Here is a 21,400-nt window from a genome sequence, read left to right as displayed (position 1 = left end):
TAGGGCACCCGTGTTGGAGACTTTTGGGGACAGTGGACCTGAGACATGGAGAGGCTTCTTGGCAGTGCTCCACAGCATGCTACCTGCTGGCCACAAAGCAATTCTGCTCGAGTCCTTTGTCACCTACGTCTGTGCTTCCCCGCCAACCACCGGAGGCACCCTCTCTTCTCTTCCTGCAGCCTTTGGTGAGAAGGGCACACTACCTCTGCTGGCTTAAGTCACTCTGGTTTGTGTTCCTTCCTGTAGCACAGGCCTCAAACCTTCCCATTTATGTCCCCAGCCATCTGACTACAGAGGGGCTGGGTGCCCACCTGTCAGCAAGGCCATGTTGACTCTGGATAAGAGGGTTGCCCAACTTCGGTTTCTGGTCAGCAACTGGCATCTCCCCGGAGCCTGCCTGCACAAGGACCTCCAGAGTTCTGCCTCTTCTTTTCTCAGCAGCATTGCTGTGGCTGCCTGGGCTTTCCAGCCAACTCCACATGCCCAAGGTGGGCGTGTGCTGGTCTCTAATGACCTGTAGACAGAAAGTGTTCAGGATGTGGATGACTCTGACTGATAGCCAAGCCTGAGGGCTGCTGTTCCAACAGGAGCATGTGGGGAGATAACCTGACTGCTTCAGAAAAGTTTCAATTACTTTTGTGTGTACATGCATATACCACTCACATTTCCCATGGTGTACACACAGAGGATAACCTGTGGGAGTTGCTTCTCTCTACCATGTAGGTCCTAGGGAGGTCTTCAGGCTGGGCAGCGGGTGCTTTTTCCTGAGGAGCCACCTTGCTGGACCGCTATTCAACACCATCCCTGTAGGGCCGCTGAACAAATGTCCTGGCATCTCAGGTTCCTGAAGGGCACAGGTGACCCCTTGTTGGGTAGCTGCGCAGAATCAAGGTGGCTCAGTCTTGCTCCTGGGACAGCTGTGCTTTATGTTTTAACGTGGTACCAGGTAAGGGCCTGTGTCTTTCATCAGCCCCCCCTACCCTCTTGACCACCCCATGAGTTGGGGTCTCTCATTCCCACATCCTAACAAGTAGACAACACAGAGAAAATGCCATTTCCCAAGACCACCGGGTAGGCCATGCCTCAGGCCTTATGATCCCCAAAACCCCTGGGCTGGATATGGAGACACCACAGGTTACAGCTCTTCTCCAGCTTGCTGGGGGTATCACTAGGAAGTCAACTGGGTTAGGGAGCTCAGAGGTCTACTGGCTTTTTCTTCTCTCATTTCTCAGAAGCACACATGATGACGTGCTGGGCTATGCCCACAAACGTGGGGGAACACAGCTGTTATGCCAGCCCAGGCCTATGCCTCCAGGGCCCCAAAAAGAAAAGACCAGGTGAAAAGGAGACATTTTATTGCAGTATAAAAGGGCAGGGAGGCCAGCAACTCTCCAGAGACAAAATAATTAGTATCTGTCCTGCCTCTGGCAGTGGCTGAATCCAACATGGGCTTGCTAGCTTGTGGTCCGCACGCCCAGAGATGGGCAGGATGAACCATGTCCAGTTATGCTCAGGTCACGTTTACCTTCAAAAGTACAAGAGCCACCACAGTGCTCCACCCTCCGGAGCCACAGAGCACCCTGGAAGCAGTCCCTACCCTAACTGGATCCACTTACTAGTGGGCTGGACCCAGGCACCTGGCAGTCACAGAAACAATTGTAGCTGACTTCCAATTCCAGCAACAAAATAAAGAACTAGATTTTACATTTTCTTTCTGTAGGTTAAGAGAAACACACACATATACATAAACACACATATACAAAAACCTCATCATTTTGACTCTAGGCTTTGGCAAGAGGCAGCCTGACCTCTTTCATGTGAAGTTCTCCCCAGAGCCATCTTGGCAGCCTTGGCAATCCTATTGTCCTATTGCCTCCCTGCCTGCATTCTGCCATGGAGCCTCACCTCAGAGGACAGTGGAACTCGGTGAAGACGCTAGCACGGGACTTTTTTTTTTTTTTTTTTTTTGGTTTTTTGAGACAGGGTTTCTCTGTAGCTGTCCTGGAACTCACTCTATAGATTAGACTGGCCTTGGACTCTCAGAGATCCACCTACCTTTCCCTCCTGAGTGCTGAGATTAAAGGCGTGGGCTACCAACACCTAACAGCACGGAACTCTTTAACAGTCCAGCTTCCCAGGAAGGGAAACACCAAGGGCAGGCATGGCGGGAAGTCTGCTGGTGAAGGCTCTGCTGGAGGAGGCCTAGGCCTAAGGCTGGGTTGGCAAATGTTTTCCCCTGGCTGTTCTGGGGCCTGTGGGTACAACACAGGGTGCTGACACCCTAAAAAGGAGGGCAGAGAACTCCCTGGCCCTGCTGGATACAAGGTTCCCAAACATTTCCCTGCGGAACCTTGTTTCTGTGAACACCCCTCCCTCTGTATGAAAACTCTGGATATTAGGTGTAAAGTCCTTGGCTGAGCAGGAGCCTCACCAGAGGACAGAGGGTGTCAGGAGGTGTGGAGAGTGCCAGGGGTAGCATCCAGCCCCGGCGACACCACTTCCTGTCCAGCTCTGCCACAAGGTGTGGACCTGATGTCCCACGTAAGAAGCAGGAACACGTCTCTGACTGGGTGTGGGGGAGGGAGGAAGAGGAGAAGGCTGGGACCGCAGAAGCAGCTCCAGGAGCTGGGGCTGGAACCAGCTGTGAATACAGGCAGGACGGCTCTGGGCACCTAGATGATACGGGTGATGGAACAGTTGTCGGTCTCATCCAGAAAGAGGGTGCTGAAGACATCGTTGAAGAATGTGGGGTGGTATCTGCAGGCTCGCTCACAGTCAGGGTTGAAGTTCACCTCCAGGATCTGGGGCTGCATCACCCGCTTTCCTGGTGGCAAAACTAAGAGGTAGGAAGACTGCGACGGCAACAAGGTCAGGGTACACACACACCCAACACACATCTGCCTCGGAAGAACTGGGGGATGGGGGGCTGTGATGCGGGCCACAGACTTAGGCCCCGATTCCCAATGTGTGGGCGCAGGGTGTGACTTAGAACATGGATTCCCTGGTTTAATATACCTGTTCCCCAAATAAAGACTGGAGCTACCCCAACCTCATTTCCCTTAGGACAATGAGGGAACACCGCTTTACGCTTCGATGACTAGTGTGGTCAGAGGAGCAGCACACATCCCGTCCTGAGCTCCTGTGGCGCCCAGTTTGTCACCTTCCCCCTGCGCTCCGAAGCAAATGTGTCTCTTTCTCAGTGGATCAGGCCAGGATACCTAAGCTGGACCACAGGGGAAACTTCTCCGTGAAACCAAAGCCGTGGGACTGGAGAGATGACTTAGCAGTTAAGAGCATTTTATGTTTTTGCACCTGGATTCAGTTTCTAGAATCCACATGGTGGCTTACATACATTCTTAACTCCTGTTCTAGGGGTCCTGTGTCCTCTGACCACTAAGGATACCAGGCATGCACACAGTATACACAGGTACACACAGACCCACACACTCCGGGGGGCCTGTGTCCTCTGAACCCTGGGGATACCATGCGTGCACACAGTACACACAGTATACCCAGTACACAAAGCCCACACACACTCCAGGGGTCCTGTGTCCTTTGAACCCTGGGGATACCAGGCATACTCACAGTATACACATACACACATACATACATTAGAAGTCCTGTGTCCTGACCCCTGGGGACACCAATCATGCACACAGTTCACACACATACACTCGTGTACACACACACACACACACACACACACTCACGCACCCGTTATGCTCGTGCGTGCAGAACTTTCAAACACATAAAACCAAAAGATAGCCAAGGGCTGTCTTGTGCACTGCCAGCAGGGCTGGGCATAGGGGTACTGGGTGGAAGGCTTTGGTGTGGAGAGGCCCCTTACCATCTGGATCGCTATCCCACTTGAGCATGAGGTCAACAGCGTACACAGCTCGAGATGAGGGGTAGTCGCAGAGGCCCATGGGCGGTGGCTTGGCACATGCCACTTGGAACAGCTCTGTGAAGGCCTTGAAGATCTCAGCCTGGAGACAAGGAATGCTCCATCACAGGTGAACTCAACACTGACTCTGGACTAACAAGACCACTATCCTTGCCTGAGCCCTGTCATCCAGGTTACTCCATCTACATTCCTAGTTGGTGAGATGGCCATGTCTGCCTGTCCCCACACTCCAGGAGTCAGTTTCTGTTTTGCAGTAAAGAAGGAGTCCAGAGCTTCATGCATTCTAGGCAAGCACGCACCACCAAGCCATACCCTAGTGCAGGAATCTACCTCCAGTACATTGGTTGGTTTCCTGTCCTGTGACTAGCCCCCCGCTACTCCCTGTGGCCCCAAGGGCATGGATTTCTGGGGCTGACTGAGACTATCGCTCCCGGGCTACCCCAGGATACCCCAAATTCCCTCCCTCCTGATGAAGGACATCCGAAGAGCCTCCAGAAGCACTACACACAGGCCCAGAGCACAGCGGGGGTGTGGTGGGTGGGTGGGGTGGTCTTAGTCCAGCCAGGGAAGAGAGTGATTTTCATAGCCCCAGCTTGACAGAGCCTAAGACTCACCTGGACACCACTCCAGGGAAACTCTGGGTACTGCTTTTCGAACTGGGGGATGAACTCATCATAGTGCACCTGAAACAGATGAGAAACAATTATGGTGGCAGCAGCTGTCTCTAGACTGAAGCAGGATATCAGGAGGCCCAGGTTAGACTCCAGGCAGGCAGAAGTTCCACTCTGAGCCTCTGCTTCCCCTTCCATGAAAAGGAAGGCTAGGACTCCCTGCTCAGCTCACTGACTTTGCAGGCAGGGCTGCTGCCTTGATAGTCCTGGCTTTCAACTCAATCAAGGTAAGAGGACGAGAAGCAACAGGGCCACTTAGGGTCTGAGTCAGCACAGCCTCTCTGCTGGGGCAGCGCAGAGGCCTCTGAGAGCTGTTGGCCGTGGGAACCAGGTTACTATGAAGTCCACCAGCCTCTGCACCCAGGATTCACATGCAAAGTTGAGGCCCAGGAACTGAGAGTTCAAGGCTAGCCTGGGTTACATGAGACTCCCCCCTCCCAAAAAAGCCTAAAAATAAATAACTGGCCTGCTGTCTGCCCCAATGCCTTTAGCCCTGGCATGCAGATGGCATTGTGACCCCATTGTGCCCACTGTGCGGCAGTGAGCCCTACGGAGACCTCAACTCTGCTCCTACACCTTCAACACTGGGTACTCTTTAGCAGCAGAAAAAGACTTCCTGAGAGGACACAGGACCTGACTGTGACGGGAGAACCTACTTGCCCTTGGGCCACAGCAGACCCTACCTGTTTCAGCACCACATCCGGGTCATAGTTCATGACGGTGAAATGCTTCTCATAGTCATCTAGGTCACTGAGTGAGAAGGGCCTGAAACAAATGGATAGGTTAAGGATGGGCTCCCAAGCTCCATGGGGAGCAGCCACACACTGCTGGCTGGGGCTGGGGGTACAATGCTCCCCTTGTCTATCTATGGGTTGGGACAGTCCCTCAGTCCATGTTGGAGTCAGGACCAGTAAATGTGCTGGAGATTCTCTGTAAGCCTCAGTTCATCGTCATGATTCTGGGTTAATGACCAGCTGACGGGACTGTCACATCCGTTATAGTAATGATGTCACTAAACACTTGGAAGCTGTGGGCTGTGTGCTGGGGTGGGTGGAGTTCAGGGCAAGCTTTTAGGCACCACAGCGAAGGGGTTTCTTTGTCAGCCCCTTCCCCGCCCTGCCCTGTCCCATTTACCTATTGGAGAAACGTAGCCAGAACACGTCATACACGAACAAGCTCAGCGGCCTCACGGAGCGCAGCAGCACCACGTAGCGGATGTCAAACTTGACACTCCCCACGTCTTCTCGAAGGAACAGGACGGGGCTTTCAATGTACTTGGACACAACCTGGGGACAGATGCGGACTTACTCACCAGTAGCTCACCTCACTTGGGCAGGACAGAGAACCTGGGAGGTGCTGAGCCCTCACCCCGAGCCCCAAGATGGGGGAGTCTCCTTCACCTACGTCCACAGGACTGCACACAAGGCCATCACGGCCATCTACATACAGCTGCCCCCTACTCCTGGCATTTTCACACTCTAGCTAAGGCACAGCAAATTCTTTATGTTCATTGCTACTTTATACTTTAAAAAAGATTTATTTTTATGTGTTAAGTGTTTGTCTGCATGTATGTTATGTGTACCACATGCGTGCAGCATCCAGGGGCCAGAAGAGAGTGTTAGATGACCTGAATTGGGGTTGCAGACAGCTGTGAGCCACTATGTAGGTTCTGGGAACAGAAACTGGGTCTTCTGCAAGAGTAGCAGGTGTTCTTAACCACCGATCCATCTCTCTAATCCCCACCTTTCTATTTAAAGGGAAAAAAAATTCCATCAAGTTTCAGCCTTTGTGTGTGCGTGAGTCCAACCTCGGCCACCACTCCTTGGATGTTATCCATGTTGACCCCCCCCCCCCCCCTTTAAAGACAGGGTCTCTTACTGGCCTGGAGTCTAACAAGCAGGCTAGACTGACCATGCCTGGCTTTTTGACACTCCCTCCCCATGAATTCTAGGGACTGAACTCTGGTTCTCATGCTTGCAAAGCAAGTACTTCCTTTACCCACTGAGCCATCTCCTTAGCCCTAGTTTCCAGGTTTTAACGGAGGAATTCTCACCAATAATCCCATCCACTCCCACCTGCTGTCTCAAGTCGCTACAATGACTCACCGTCCTCAAAGCCCACTTTCTCCCAGCCTGTGCCATGAGAACCTTGTGTCTGAGGCAGCTCCTGCACACAGCCACTGCATGGCCCACCCTACAGGAGCACTACGTTAGACCTGGGGGCTCCATCAGTGATCAGCTCATGTACTGCCATGGTGTGCTCCAGTCCCCACAAGCCGAGTGGCCCTGAACTGACTCTCCCAACCTCAGACCTAGCCGGAGGTCCCCACACCTGCTCTCTTTGGTGTCTCTGCCTATGCCTGGAGCAGCCGGGTGGGGGAGCTGTAAGCCCACCTTGGGGGTGCTCTCTCGGTGCCGGATGATGCTGTGGAGGTTGTTGGTGACGTGAGTGTCCAGGCTGCGGGCCAGGTTCCAGGGCTTGCAGATCCAATGGTTGTCTTCACCCCTGGGGGAAGGCATTAACTGAGCCACACCCACCTTTTAGACAATGTGTCTCATGGACCTAGAGGCTGACTGGCGAGCTAATGTCTTTTAGGAAACCGTGTCACAGAGCACTGAGGTAACCAGGAAGAGTTTGCTGGAAGCTGAGAAATAATATAGTACAGAACCTGCACTCCCCAACCCCACCGACACAGAAGCAATGAGAGCGCTGGTAGGTGCTCAGCTAAAGAGCAGGCTGGGCATGGGGTAAGGATGGGCAGAGCTGCAGCATCCTAACAGAAGTACCCAGGAGTGTCCGCCCTGCCTTGAGTCTAGGGGACTTACCGCCTCTCCCGGTGCTGAAAATAGCTGACAAACTGGGGCAGCTCAGTGCGCAGGTTGAAGGTTCGGGGCAGCCAGCGGGGACCCTCAGGACCCCCGGCCCGGCGAGCAATGGAGGCTAGGCAGTCCTTTACAGTCAGCAGGTTCTCGCAGGGAAACTGGTTGAGTAGCACCTGTGGCCTCTCCTGGCTGAACGTCCTGTGGGTGGAGGCAGGTATGGCCAACACAGAGGTCAGCTCAGCATCCCCGAGAGGGGTGTGGGGAGTATAGAGGAAGGCTTGAGGTCCCGGGGAGAGTGGCAGGTAGTCAGAGACATTGGGTATGAGGCCCCGTGGGCTGCCAGGTACCCACCTGTAGTCCTTGAAGTGTGAGAAGTGGTAGAGGATGTCGGCGTCAGCCTCGCTTTCAGTAAAAGTGAAACGTGGGTGCGTGAGGTGGCAGAGCACCTGCTGCATATCTGAGTGGACCCTGCGGAGAGACTCGAGTGAGCAGAGGCCCGACGGCAGGCAGGAGCTCCTGCTCACCCTGGCTCTGTGTCAGCAAGTCCCTGGGAATTCCTGGTGTAGAAAGACACTTACAAGCGCAGGTTCCCCACAGAGGATGAGAGCACAGAGCTTGCCTCCCATCTGCCGTCAAGACAACGGGATGGTTTAGGTGTTCTGTAGATGCTGGGTTCTTAGGAAAGCAGGACGGATATGAGGCAGGCCAGCATAGGCAGAGCTTAGCGTCCTGGACTCTGACTGGCTTGGGCTATACTCTCCCACTCTGAACAGCAGACAATGGAGCAAATTTCTCCTCCCTGTTATGTTACTAAACCTGGACAGTTTCTATTCAGAAATACATCCTGGGAGGAAGGTCAATCTGGCCTAAGCGGAACTACCCTCAACTTTTAGGGAGACTCTTTTATTTACCACTGTATGCGCCCATGAATAATTGGCAACATGTAAATCAATGTTGGATGCATTACGGGAATGGACGTGCACAGTGAATAAAGAGTAATCTAAGCCTCTTAGTTAAAATGGAGAAGCTGGGCGGTGTTAGCGCGTGCCATTAATCACAGCACACAGAGGCAGAGGCAGGCGGATCTCTAAGTTCAAGGCCAGTCTGGTTTATAAATTGAGTTCCAGGAAAGCCAGGGCTACACAGAGTAAACAAAAAAACAAAAACAAAAGAACACCAAAAAACCCCCAAACAAAACAGAAAAAAGGTAAAATCACCCAAGTTATACCAATAGAAACCAACTTTCTCTTGAACCCTATACAAGGAAACCCCAAACAATAACTGGGACCTTGAGTACCCTCAGTCTGTGGCCCACTCCATCAGTCTTGACAGTGGGTTCCTTTCTAGTCTCTACTTACCACTTTATTTTGAATAAACTTCCTTGCTACTATATAATCTGTGTGTATTATTTGTGTATGTCTCTGTGTGTGCAGAGGCCGGAAGATAACCTGTGGTAGGGAGTTGGTTCTCTCCCTCCACCATGTGGGTCCCAGGAACTGAACTTAGGTTGTCAGGCGTGTGGCAGGTTCCTTTACTGGCCAAGCCATCTTGCTGGCCCTTTTATTTCATTCTTGAATAAGGCTAAAAGCCAGGCTGGAGAGATGGCTCAGAGGTTAAGTGCACTGGCTGTTTTTCCAGAGGTTCTGAGTTTAATTCCCAGCAATCACATGGTGGCTCACAACCATCTGTAATGGGACCTAATGCCCTCTTCTGGCCTGCAGGCATACATGCAGACAGAACACTGTATACATAATAAATAAATCTTTTATTTTTTTTAAAAAAAGAAGACTAAAAGCCTGAAAACACCCCAGTCACTGCCATTAGGTATACACCGACAACCTCCCAGTCCCCCTTGATCTGTGAGAGTGTTGGTGTCCCCAGAGGGCGCTCCTGAATCTGCAGGCCTCCCGTGGGTGGGCTGTCAAGACAAGCGTCCTGGGACAGGTCTTATGTCACACTTCAAACCCACGACAGAAGTGAAGACGGGGCCTGGAGGTGACTGTATTTCTAAAGGAACAGAGTATGAAGGCAAAGGGGACACAGGGCATAGGGTGAGGTAAGATGCTGCAGTGAAAGGACTCGCAGTGAGGCACTGGCCTGCTGGAATGGCTGGCACCAGGCAGGTAACCCGCCTGAGTCAGGAGAGTGAGCGTGAAACACGGCCGCAAGCAAGACTCTGCCTGGGTCCCCATCTAGCCCTTTCCAGAGGGTTCACAGCCAGATCTGTGTCTCAGGACACTCCCTTACCCCCTTAGCAAAGGCCAGGGTTCTCTCTGGCTTCAGGCAAGAGCAGGAGGACCCAGTAGAGAGAGGCCATCCCTAAAACCAGACAGAATGGTGCACACAGCCCTATTCTAGATGAACCAAGTTTCAGCAGCCACGGATCTAGCACCTGGGGGCTGTAGAGAGGGCTCCAAGGAAGGCAGAGGCCCTGCTCAGCACTATTGGGTGTGGCTCTGTACCCAGGTCCCGTAGCATGAAACACAGCTGTCTCTTCCCTGCCACTGCCTGTACCCTCAACTCCTTGGACAGGTGCTTCCCCTACTTTTTTTTTAACTTTTGAGACAGGATTTCTCTGTGTATCCCTAGCTGTCCTGGAACTTGCTCTGTAGACCAGGCTAGCCTCCAACTCAGAGATCTGTCTGCCTCCCGAGTGCTGGGATTAAGGGTGTGTGCCACCACTGTCTGGCAACCTTGATCCTTTTTTGAGACAGGGTTTTACTTTGTAGCCCAGGATAGCCAAGAACTTGTGGTAACCCTCCTGCCTTCATCTTTTATGTTGAGATTATAGGAATGCGCACTGTGTTTGGCTTTTCCTCATTTCCCAGGGTAAGTCCAATAGATGCCTTCTCCAGGCAGCCCCGCCCACCCTCTACTTTCCTCAGTGGTTCTAAGAACTCCACGACTGGCACTATTGCCAACATGCCTGGATTCCAAGGCCTGCCTGGGCCACCGACTTGTTCTGGAACCTGGGAATGGCAATGACTGAAGGTAAGTCTCAGTGAGAACAGAGAATGAGGGCTATGTGTGTACCTGAAGACGTGGCCTTGTGGACGTGTCACTGGGCTAATGGCGAGTGGCAGCTTCTCCTTGTTTTCCTCCAAGACGGCCTAGGATCAGAGGCAGAAACAGACCTCAATGAAGACAGCCAATGACCAATGGGCTTTCCCAACACGTCCGTAACTCTCTCAGTGGCAGCCCAGGGCTACCTGACTCAAGGCTCTAAACTCAGGCCTCCCAGGTCCCCAGGAGTCCAGGATAGGCAAAGAACACACACATTGTTCTCATTCTCCATGCAGCCGTGTTCCAGACTCAAGTGGTGAGAGGTGTCAAACCTGTGTAGGGAGGGGCCGTTCAGTCTGAGAGGAGTCCTGAGGGCTGTTCCTGGACCAGCGTGGGTAACAGTTTAAAACAGGTCCACAGACTCTGACACTCCCTTGTAAAGCAGAGCCCAGTCTGTCCCGGGACTCAAGGAGCTACTTGTGAGGGGCAGCAGGGACAAAGGGACAATGCTGCTCTTGAGCCCAGAACACAGGCCCCTCAACTCCCTCCTTCTTGCTCCTGGATCACTCCCTTGAAGACAAGCTAGCTGCCATGCCTCCAGGACACCGAGAAGCCCATGTAGAGGCACCTATGTGGAGGCTGATGCTTGGGACAGCCAGCCTGACTCACCAAGTCTGACTGCCACATACTAACGTCTCAGCTCCAGGAAGGCTCAGACTCTTCAGCTTTGGGGGACAGTCTGTATGCCCAGGAAACCCTGAACCAAAGCACTTGTTAAACACTGTCTCTAGTTCCTGCCCCCCCCCCCCCCGAAACTGTGGGAGGCAGTAAAATATCTGTTGTCCTAAGCTGTTGAGTCGTTTGTTACCAACACAGGTCACCTCAGGGTCAGATCGCAGCCTGGACCCGTGGTCCTATGCAAATAAGGTTTCAGGTGAGCAGTGTTTGGCCTCCTGGTCATCTTTTCCTGCCTGCAACAGCTTTCCAAGGAAGGTGCTAATTCTTCACCGTTTACTGAGAGACCGCTGGAGGCCAGTGGGACCTTCCCTAGTCACCCTCAAACCTCACCTACAGCACCCAATTCCACATTCCCCTAACCCTGACTAAATACGAACACTGAGGAGGCTGAGAGCCCAACTCTGAATCCCCAGCATGCGGTACGGCACCTCCTGCTCTGTCTTGCTGATTTAGCAAGGTGTCACCAGACCATGACTGCGATCTGCCTCCGCCAATCGGCAACTCGCGGAGCTTCCATTACAACCCAAGTTAACGTAATTCCACAATTTCCCAAGACTCAGTGGTATCAGATTTCTGCATGCCAGAGTAGACACAAATACAATAAGGGCAAGGTTTTTGGCCCTGCTGAGTCTCTGTGGTTCCTTGATTTTGGACTCCTAACTCTCCCCACCCCACCATGTTTAACATCAACAGAATTGTGAACACTAGGCACAGCTCCTGTGCGTAAAGATCTGAGGACAAGGGAAGTTTCAGCCCCACCCCCACTTAAGATGTTTTTATATTATTTTATGTGCACTGAGTATTTACTAGTGTGTGCATCTTATGTGTGCAGTGTCCACAGAGGTCAGAGAAGGGTGCTGGATTCCATGGAACCTGAAACTGCCTGACCCAGGCACTGGGAAGCGAACACAGGTTCTCCGCAGTAGCGGCCAGTGCTTTCTAACCACTAGGCTATCTCTCCGGCTGTTAGGGGCTGCGTTCCTGATTCGTATAGACAGGCACCACTTCTTTTTTTGAGACAGGGCTTCTCTGTGTAACTGTTCTAGCTGCCTTGAAACTAGCTCTGTAGACTAGGCTGGCCTGGAACTCACAGACATCTGCCTGGCTCTGCCTCCTGAGTGCTGTGATTGAAGGCGTGCACCACCAGAGCTCTCGGGAGCCAGGCATTTTTGAGTGAACCCACAGGGTCCTAACTTACAGGTTGTTCAGGACTCCTTGAGGGCCTGCTGTGTTGTGAAATGTACTACAGGGTAGTCGGCCCTATGAACCTATGGGCCCCATGACTTCAGATTCAGCTAACAGTAGGTCAGAAGTGTTTTGGGGGAGGGGGGGTCCTCTGTAGAGAATGTGTGCAAACATCTGTGTGTCATCATTCCCAAACCACATGACTGTCCACAGAGCACTGCTACTGTACCGAGAATTACAAACAATCCAGAGAAGGATGGACACTGGGGGCAGCGCTGGCAGTTCTACGTAGCAAACCTGAGCACCCACTGCCTTTAGCATCTGTGTGGTCCCGCAACCCATCCCCATGGACATGGAGGAACAGCTAGTATCGTTCTGTACCCTGTGAAGGAGCATTATGAGAAGAGGAGGGACAGAGCAGCGTGTACAGCCAGGTCTAGCTGCATAGGCCACCGATCCCAAACCCAGGCTACCCGGGATCGAGATCAGGACAGATGACAAACTGCATGGCTTAGGCAGCTGGTGTGCATCAAGCCCCTTATCTCTCAGGTGTTCCCCAAATGATTCCCTCATCCCACAGTCATTGGTCTGGAGCCTGGAATCCAGCCGACATTAACATTTAGTGACTGTATAGAGAACATTCCAGAAACCACCAAACACTACACCTGATAGTACTCGGCGGGAGGCTCAGGCGTAGAGGAGCTGAGGTCCAGCATGTCGGCAGGGGCCCAGGGCAGCAGCATGCATTTCCGGATCAGAGGGTCTGCCTCTCCGTAGGCAAAGTCCCGGGTCACCTCCTCTGCGCCAAGACACGCACGCCCATCAGTGGGGGTGGCAGGAGGCTTGCCCAAGGCCCATCCTCTGGGGTATGCAGGCACCTGACTTACCGCCCGTGTCTAGGTCCCTGAGGGGCCACAGCAGTGTGTAGGCCACCTGCTGGGGCATGTAGAAGAAGGGAGCGGTGGCAAAGCTGGGCACATCTGCGTGCTGGATCCTGGAGCCAAACTCATCCATGATGTACCACACTGGGACTTTTTCTTCAGCTGTCTGTGGGCAGAATGCAACAATCCTCGGCCACACGTCCACCCACCTGCACACCCAACATCAACCACTCTTCCCCTCGGCCTACTTTGGAGCTTGGAGGCTCCCTCAATCCCACTGACTGACCCAGGCCTGTGGAAACAAGGCACTAGCCCAGTAATGGCAGGGATGAGTCCAATATGCTATGCTGGGTGGGTGCGGCTCAAGGAGCTGGACCATAAGAAACAAGCATGGCTTTCCCCAAGCTGAGAGCCAGGAGGATGAGCCTGCAAGGGTGGCAGGGAGGCGGATGAAGGCCTGCAGGTGTGTCAAAGGGTTTTGCTCTCCTAGCAAGGGTGGTGGGAACCACGGAGGGCAACATTTTGGAAGGAGCAGCTGAGTCACCAGAACTCAATTTTAGAGGTCTGAGGGAGGGAGGCCTGTGTCCCTTAAGTGCAAAGGCAGAATAGGTACCTTGGTTCCCAGCCTCGGTTGGTTCCAGGTACCAAGATAAGGTCTTCTATGTAGCTCTGGCTGGCCTACAATTAGCTACACCAGGTTGGCCTTGAACTCTAAGAGATCCACTTACCTCTTCCTTCCACATACTGGGAGAAAAGGGTGTACCCCCATGCCTGGCTGTAACCTGACTGTTTGGCTTTGCTTTATTATTGGTAACATACATCTGGTAAAGGTACAGGGACCAAAGAGGGCTTCTACCAGGCCTGGGAGAAAGGGAGATGACTCACCCCATGGGCCAGCTGATAGGTCTGATTGAACTTCCACATCTCCTCCAGCACCAGGGCCACAACTTCTGGGCTGGGCACCTCACCATGGAACTCGATGCCCATCAGGTTAGCCATGCGGTGCAAGAGTCCAGGTATCTGCTGCAGCTGTTTCCGCGCATGCTCCACACGGCACGTCCAGGCGTGGTCGATGAGGAAGATGCTGCAGGTACAAGGCATCCACAAAGCCCTAAATCAGTGTGGTTCTCAAGCTTCCTAATGCTATAGTGTGGTGACCCCCAACTAAAGTTATTTTCATTGCCACTTCATAACTGTAACTTTGCTACTGTTAAGAATTGTAAAGTAAATTTCTGTGTTTTCCAGTGGTCTCAGGTGACCCCTACGAAAGGGTCGCTCGACCCCCAGGTTGAGAACCACTGTACTACGCAGTCAGGGCAGAAAGTAGATAACACCCAAACTCTGGTGCCCAGCCCTCCTGAGACTTACTTTCCACGGCACCTCAGTTATGATGCCCCGGCCCAATGCCACCTTTCTGCCACCCACTCAGTGTGGCTCTGAGAAGTAAGAGCTCCTCTAAATTCTAAAGGAGGACAGTGGAAGGTCCCTGTTTCCAATCCCAGATGAACATGAGTTTCACACGGAACAAATGTGGTCACGCTCGCACAGGGCAAAGGCTCATGCTGCCACCCTGCTGGCTGCAGATCTAGCAGCGACAGGCATTCAACACAAGCAAAGGCTCTACCCACTGGGAGTGGCAGCAGGCAGGTGACAAAGCTGCATGCATGCGTGTGTACCCCAGGACCTAATGGCACCAAGAACTTCACATGGGAGAGGCCAAGCCTTTCTTTTTCTTTTCTTTTCAAGACAGGGTTTCTCTGTGTAGTCCTGGTCATCCTGAAACTCACTCTGTAGACCAGGCTGGACTCAATCTCACAGAAATCTGCCTGCCTCTGCCTCCCAAATTCTGGGATTAAAGGCGTGTGCCACCACCACCACCTGACCAGGCCTGTCTTTCTAATCCTGGCTCCAGCAAGCTTTGCTGGGTTAAGGGACTTCACATATACAGGTACCCACTGAACAAGGCAGCCCCTCCCTGAGCACACAGCCCCTACAAAACAAAAGGAACAGCAATATTCTAGGTCATGTTCGAGACCAAGTTCAGGAATCTATCAGTATGCTGTTAGTCCCCTAGTCTGTTTGCATATCCTCAAAGGCTGGTTTATTCCTGCACAATGCAGTGTGTGGCACAGAGCCACACGCTCAGAGGTGTGCATTTGGGAGTGACCATGAAGTGTAACAATAGTCATGGCCAGGTAGGTGTGGGGTACTGAGGACAGAGAAACGGGGCCTGGCAAATGTAATACTCGGAGCGACAACGTTCTTAAGAGTAGAGGGGGTTGAAACCTGAAACAGACTCTCGTGCTTGGTGAAGGCCAGAGCTGTCAACTTGACAGAGTGCAGAATCACCCAGGGGATGGGCCTCTGGGTGTGCCCGTGAGAGGCTGTCTTGATTTTGCTAATCGATGTGGGGAGACACGTCTTAACTGTGGGAGGGACCATTCCCTGAGCAGGCCATCCTGGACTTCATAAACTGCAGAAAGGCAGCTGAACACCAACAATGCATCCGTTGTTCTATTTCTCCATTGCAGATATGAGAGACTGCTTCAAGCTCTTGCTAGGGGGCTCCTGCCCTGTGCCTTCCCTCTCCCACCCCATGACAGACTGTATTTTACACTGTGAGGCAGAACAAACCCTTTCTTCCTCAGCTGACCTGGTGGGTATAATTTATCACAGCAACAGGAGAGTTACAAAGACAGGTTCCAAAAGGCTAGTTTATGGGGGTGGTCCATCCCCAGCTACTTCCCAGGTGCTGAGGTGTGGGCGGCACTGGGCAGAGTGAGGCTTGAGCTTCTGGGGAGTGCTACTCTGCCATCAGTAGAGCAGTCTCCATAGCTCACTTAGAGGCTGGTGAAGAAAAAGACAAAGCTTGGTACAAGACACCAGATGCCAAGGAAACCCAGGAAGTTTCTTCCTCAAGGTTTAGACGAAGCTTCTGGGAGAGGGGCCCATAGGTTCACCCCGGTTCCCTGGAAGATAGGAAGTCCTGATTCTAGATTTGGCCCTGGGCAACACCAGGCTTGGTCTAGTCTTCCTGCTTCCAGGATTGTGTCAGCAGGCTTCAAGGAGAGGGGACAAGGGCCCTTAGCAATGCCAGGCTCAGTTAGGCGTAGCTGGGTTCATCTTTAACTGACTGGACAACTTCATGCAAGTCCTTCCCCTGGGCTTGCTTGCTCTCAGCAGAACCAAGAGCTAGAGTACCCTGCAGTGAGGTTACAGGGATGTGCTTTCCAGGAGCATCAAGCAGGAATCCTGGCAGACTGTCAACAGCATAGGCGCAGACACTACCCCCAGAGCCCGTGGGAACACCACAGGCTGCTCACTTCAAAGGGAAAACGAGTCTGGGTGAAATCTCTCTAAAACGAAGTCAGAAACTTAAAAGACCGATGCCTAGACTCGGGTCCTACCTGTTGGGGTCATCAGCCTGGACGCCGTTCTCACTGGTCACGATGACCTTGTAGCACAGCTCACTCCCAGGATTGGGCTGCTTCCTCTGAGCCTCCCTGGCGGCCTCGTCTTCAGCCTCCTCCACCTCCTCCACTTGCATTATCCCAAACATGTCCCCAGCATCGAAAACCTATGGCCAGAGCACAAGGAATCAGGAGTGTGGGCAGGAGACTCCTGACCCCTTTACCTCCAAGGAGCAAGCTCTATTTACCATACAGCCTCTTAGCAACATCTAACAGAACCAAGCCCTCCTAGGGATGTCACCAGCACAGCACACTTTAGAAAAGTCACAAAGTATCCATAGCAGAATTTTCTTAGTCTGCACCCCTTGTTTTACAAGGGAAATGAGACCCCAATGGCAGAGGGTATGAGATGGGGGATCAGGACGGTGGCTGGCAGGAGTACCCTGACTTCACTTTCATAAGAACTATTGTGATACCGGACAGCTGGGGTAGCCCACAGGCACCTCCCCATACTGGCGCACAGAAAGTGTGGCCGGAGGATGCTGGGACAACTCTCTGAGCAGAGCGGGAACTGGAGGATGTGGGGATTGGATCTCCCAAACCAGGAACAGTTGGGAGTCAAGGACAGCTGGAGAGGCAACAAGCCGGCCTCTTCTCCCACACTCCCTCCCAGTTCCCACCACAAAGGCACCTCAGGTGTGTCATAAGCCAGCAAGGGAGTGGGGGTGGGAACCTTTAGAACCTGAGGCCCACTTATGAGGTTTGAATCTCAGAGCTTTGCCATATACATGCGGTCCCATATGGAGGCCCAAAAATGTGAGCCTATATCCACGCTGACCAAAGGTCAGAGTTGAAACTTACCTCTATTCCTTCAATGTTACTGTGCCCACCTCGATTTAGGTTCTCAGAATTGTGCTCGCTCAAGGTTACTGTCAAAAGGTGAGGCTAATAGCCAGGCCTTGTATTTCAGGAAGAGGGTAAGTAGATACATTTCTGTCTCAAACAAAAGTCTCAGGAGCCAACTAAGGTTCCAGTTCCCTTAAGGAGATAACATAGATTCCACCCAGGGAATGGTGTGCCTACAGAATGTTTTGTTCTAGGATGTGAGCATGACTTCCTTTGTTCTAGCAACAGAATGTTTTGACTACTGTAGCTGGGGACCTTCAATTTGTCTGCACATTTCCTTGTATCATCTTTATGCAGATTTTTGGGGTTGAGGTATTTTAAGCAGTTGGAAATTAAATGTGGGCGATTTCAGTATTCAGTGGAACTCTTTCCCAGTAACTATTCTATATTTTTCTGTCTTATTTTCGTGTCTTCGCATTCTTCATTAATATTTCTAAATCCCAACGCCCATACCCCGGCGAGTGGCATTTTTGTTGAGGCTGGTCCCCGATAATCCTGGAAAAGTTAGCTCAAACCCTCTGTTACTCGGTTTCCCCATCTGTCTGGCAGGAAGGTCTGGGTTTGTTGGGCAGTTTAAATTACTAAAACAAAGAAAGACATGGAATGGGGCCTGGGCTGTGGCAAAGACTCTTACAGGTTAGGCCAGCTGCAAGAACCAGATGAAATGGGACGCAGCTGGCAAGTCCATCCCTCCAACCTCTACCACTCTGGGGCAGCTACAACCTTCTCAGGCACAGACACACTCCCTGAGGCCAGAAACAAGGGGGGGGGGGGTCTCTGCAGGGACAAGAGGGCTGGACTCTTTTAACTCCTCCGGACCTGGGAAGCTGTGGGAGAGAGCCTGTGGGGAAAGATTCAGACCTGCAGTTCTAGGGTGTGGAGAGGAGAGAAGTAACCACAGGCTGGGAAGGCAAAGGCATGGGGTGGGGGTGGGAGGTAACCACTGGTGAGATGGCTCTTGGGTAATGGTGATTGTGACCAAGCTTGATGATCTGAGTTTGGTCATCGATATCTCAAGGTGGAACCAACTTCTGAAAGTTGTCTTCTGACTCCCAGGTATGTGCCCGCACACCAAGTTAATGTACAAAATGTGTGGGAGTGGGAAGTTGCCCTTCTCCAGAGTGGAGTCTGGCAGGCCAACCAGAATATAAGGGAAGCTTTAGGTGAAGAACAAGGGCAGAGTCTCAACCAAGTACTCCTTTGATCCCTGAAGCAGCCCTGGGTTGGGGGAGGTTTGCCTTCATTTAAAACTGGGGGGGGGGCTGGATCCCATACCTCAGGTATCAAAGGTCCTCCAACTCCCTGGCTTTCACCCCAAACTTTCTAACCTGAAGCCTGGCTTGGCTTTTCCTCTGCTGGGATGCTGGGAACTGTGGACCCCCTGCCTGCCAGAGAAAACTTGTTTTCCTATGCTTCCAGCTGCTCTGAGCAAACAAGTTGCTTTGCAGCTGCTCTGAGCACGAGATTCTCAGGAGTTCCTGATGGCAGGGGAGTGGTTTCTGGTGGGCTGAGAGTCAGGGTGTGGCCATTAGTCTAGGAGGCCCTATATAAGCTGCCCTGGAACACATAAAGGGGGCATTCTTGGCGTTACCCGTGTCTCTGTTTATGTTTCAATCTCCAGCCCCTTGACCGACTCTGAGGGTATGCAGGAACCAACCCTGCCTGTTAGCTGTGACCCCTAGGGAGGTAACAGCTGTGGATGTTCCTCCGAGTGGGAGGGAGGGTGTTTTTAAAAACACCTCCTGTCTTTTCTGTGGAACTGATCAAGGTAAGGAACCAGGGCTGAATGGCTGGTGGGGGAGGGTGGCTCTCTGCATGCAGGTACACAGTCCTGCTGAGCATTCCCTCTGGGTCTGGTGGCAGGTCTCACTGTGGTGACTCAGCTTTGTCTGGAAAGCCTGGGACAAAAAAACAAAAAAACAAAAAAAAAAACACAAAAAACCCCGAAAACGATGGCTGTCCCTGGCTAGGCCACAGCAGCCTGCGTGAGAAGGCATAGGACATCTGCTGAAGTTCATTTGTTACCATTCCCCCCTTCTCCCCCCTCCACAGGGAGCCAGGTGCTTGTTTCTTCATCCCTGCTTTCCAAGTGAGACATGGCTTAGGTGGGGTGTCACCTGTCCAAGTGAGGGTGCCCTTGGAGGCTGGCTGAGTTGGACCCCAGGGCATTCCTAAAACAGTCCTTTCAGGCAGCCTCATGGGTAGCCTTTTAACCCCACTAACAGATGGGGGCCTGGGTTCTAGCTCAGCATTGGTCTGGGATTAAGGCAAGTCTGCAGAAAGTGGCCAAATGGGTGGGCCCAGCACCTGAATAGAGGGAACCACCCAGTTATATGAACTCCACTAACAATGAGCCTCAATCTACGACCATGGTAATGGCCGAAAACCACACTGAAAGTGGAAAACGCATCTAATACTCCGACCAACCACACAGGTCAGTGCAGTCGCTTTGCTCTGCTGTCTGGGTAGACTGGGAGCTGTAGCCTCAGGTCACATTCTATCTCTAGCCCGCTGAACGCTCTGCACCTCCGTTCCCATAGGACTAGGGATGGAGCAACCTCCCAGCAAGGCTAGATAAGCACTCCACACAGTGAGCTGCACCACAGACAGGCTTTGAGCAGTAACTATCTGGCCCATATATAGCGTGGAACTGGACCAAAGAGGGTGAGTCGGCCCCATAGCAAGACTCGGGACTCCTAGTACTTGGCTTCTCCTGATTACCTGCAGCTTTAGTGGGTTTCGAGTGGGAGGCGGTGTCCTGAAGTGACATCAAACAACTCTAGGTTCGGAAAAGACCCTCCGCCCAGTCCAGCCTCTACTGTTTTAACACCCAAACCCACGGCCCAGTTTTCAGGCAGCAGAGGCCGTACACCCCTACCTAGCTCAAGTGAAAAGATAGAGCTACTCCCTCACGTTTGAAAGGGAACACTTTTCACCCTCTCTTAAGCGTCTTCTCCATCTCGCCGGGCCTCCTTAGTTTACAAAGGGTGTGACTGCCGACTCGAGCCGTGGGAAGCAACTCTTAATCTATACGCCGCAGCAGAGATGTTGGGATGCCGAGAGCCAAGTGCATGCCAGTCTACAGATCCCAGCTCATCCTTGGCAGGGTCAGACCCTACAGGATGGCAGCACAGGTGCAGCTCTCGGACGGTCGCCCTATGACTCCCAGACACACACCACTCCTGAGCCTGTAAGTGAGCCCTTTGGAGCCGCTGGACTGCGCTCCCCAATCGTCTGCATAACCCGCCCCAGCCCGCGCTGCCCGGTACCTCGTGCTCCAGCTTGTGCAGGAGACTGCCCCATAGCCGCTCCGGGACGCCCGAGGCGCGCAGCGCAGGACCGTGCAGCGACACGAACTCGTCCAGCAGCCGCTCATTCAGCCTCTCGGTGCGGCCCGGACTGCCGCGCCGCTGACCCGGGTAATCCTCCATGGTGCTCGGATGCGCACAGCGCCGCCCACCGCCGGAGTTAAGCGTACGGCGCGCACGCGCCAGCCTCCTGGGCTGGGAGATCCTGAGAGTGCGCATGCGCGCTAGGGGCGTGTCTTCCCATTCATCCCGGGACTGCCGCGGAGGGTGCTGGGAGTGCTGCTTAGAGCGCCCCACGTGGTCAGAACCGGAAGAGCTTGTTCTCGTGGGGCAGGTGGGGTTGGGGTGGGGGAGGAGGTCAGACAGTCCTCGCCCTGGTTACGATTTTGTTGTGCTAGAGTTTTTTTTTTGTTGTTGTTGTTATTCTTTTAATTTTAGTTTAAAAAATTTTTAAATTTATGTGTATGAATGCTTACTTGCATGCATGTATGTGTGCATCTCGTGGAGGCCAGAAAAGGGTGTCAGGTTCCTTGGAACTAGAATTACACATGGGGTGCTGGGATCTGAACCCT

General features: G+C 52.7%; 1 protein-coding gene across 1 annotated transcript; it reads right to left on the bottom strand.

Annotated features, from left to right (window-relative positions):
• Positions 1 to 1,338: 1,338 nt before the first annotated feature.
• Ttll12 (tubulin tyrosine ligase like 12) lies at positions 1,339 to 20,973 on the bottom strand. Its single transcript, XM_041671686.1, has 14 exons — positions 20,790 to 20,973; positions 16,612 to 16,781; positions 14,090 to 14,288; positions 13,211 to 13,370; positions 12,989 to 13,122; positions 10,431 to 10,507; positions 7,749 to 7,865; positions 7,401 to 7,595; positions 6,969 to 7,080; positions 5,710 to 5,861; positions 5,259 to 5,340; positions 4,519 to 4,587; positions 3,848 to 3,986; positions 1,339 to 2,824 (listed from the first exon to the last, which is right to left on the bottom strand). Exons 1-14 carry the CDS (start codon positions 20,949 to 20,951, stop codon positions 2,673 to 2,675), a joined length of 1,920 nt encoding a protein of 639 aa, XP_041527620.1. The 5' UTR covers positions 20,952 to 20,973; the 3' UTR covers positions 1,339 to 2,672.
• Positions 20,974 to 21,400: the final 427 nt, after the last annotated feature.

Source organism: Microtus oregoni, unplaced genomic scaffold (assembly GCF_018167655.1).
Source record: "Microtus oregoni isolate MIOR12 unplaced genomic scaffold, Mior012 000022F_ref0000154, whole genome shotgun sequence".
In the NCBI taxonomy this organism is placed as follows: Eukaryota; Metazoa; Chordata; class Mammalia; order Rodentia; family Cricetidae; genus Microtus; species Microtus oregoni.
This window is presented reverse-complemented; position numbering and strand designations above follow the sequence as displayed.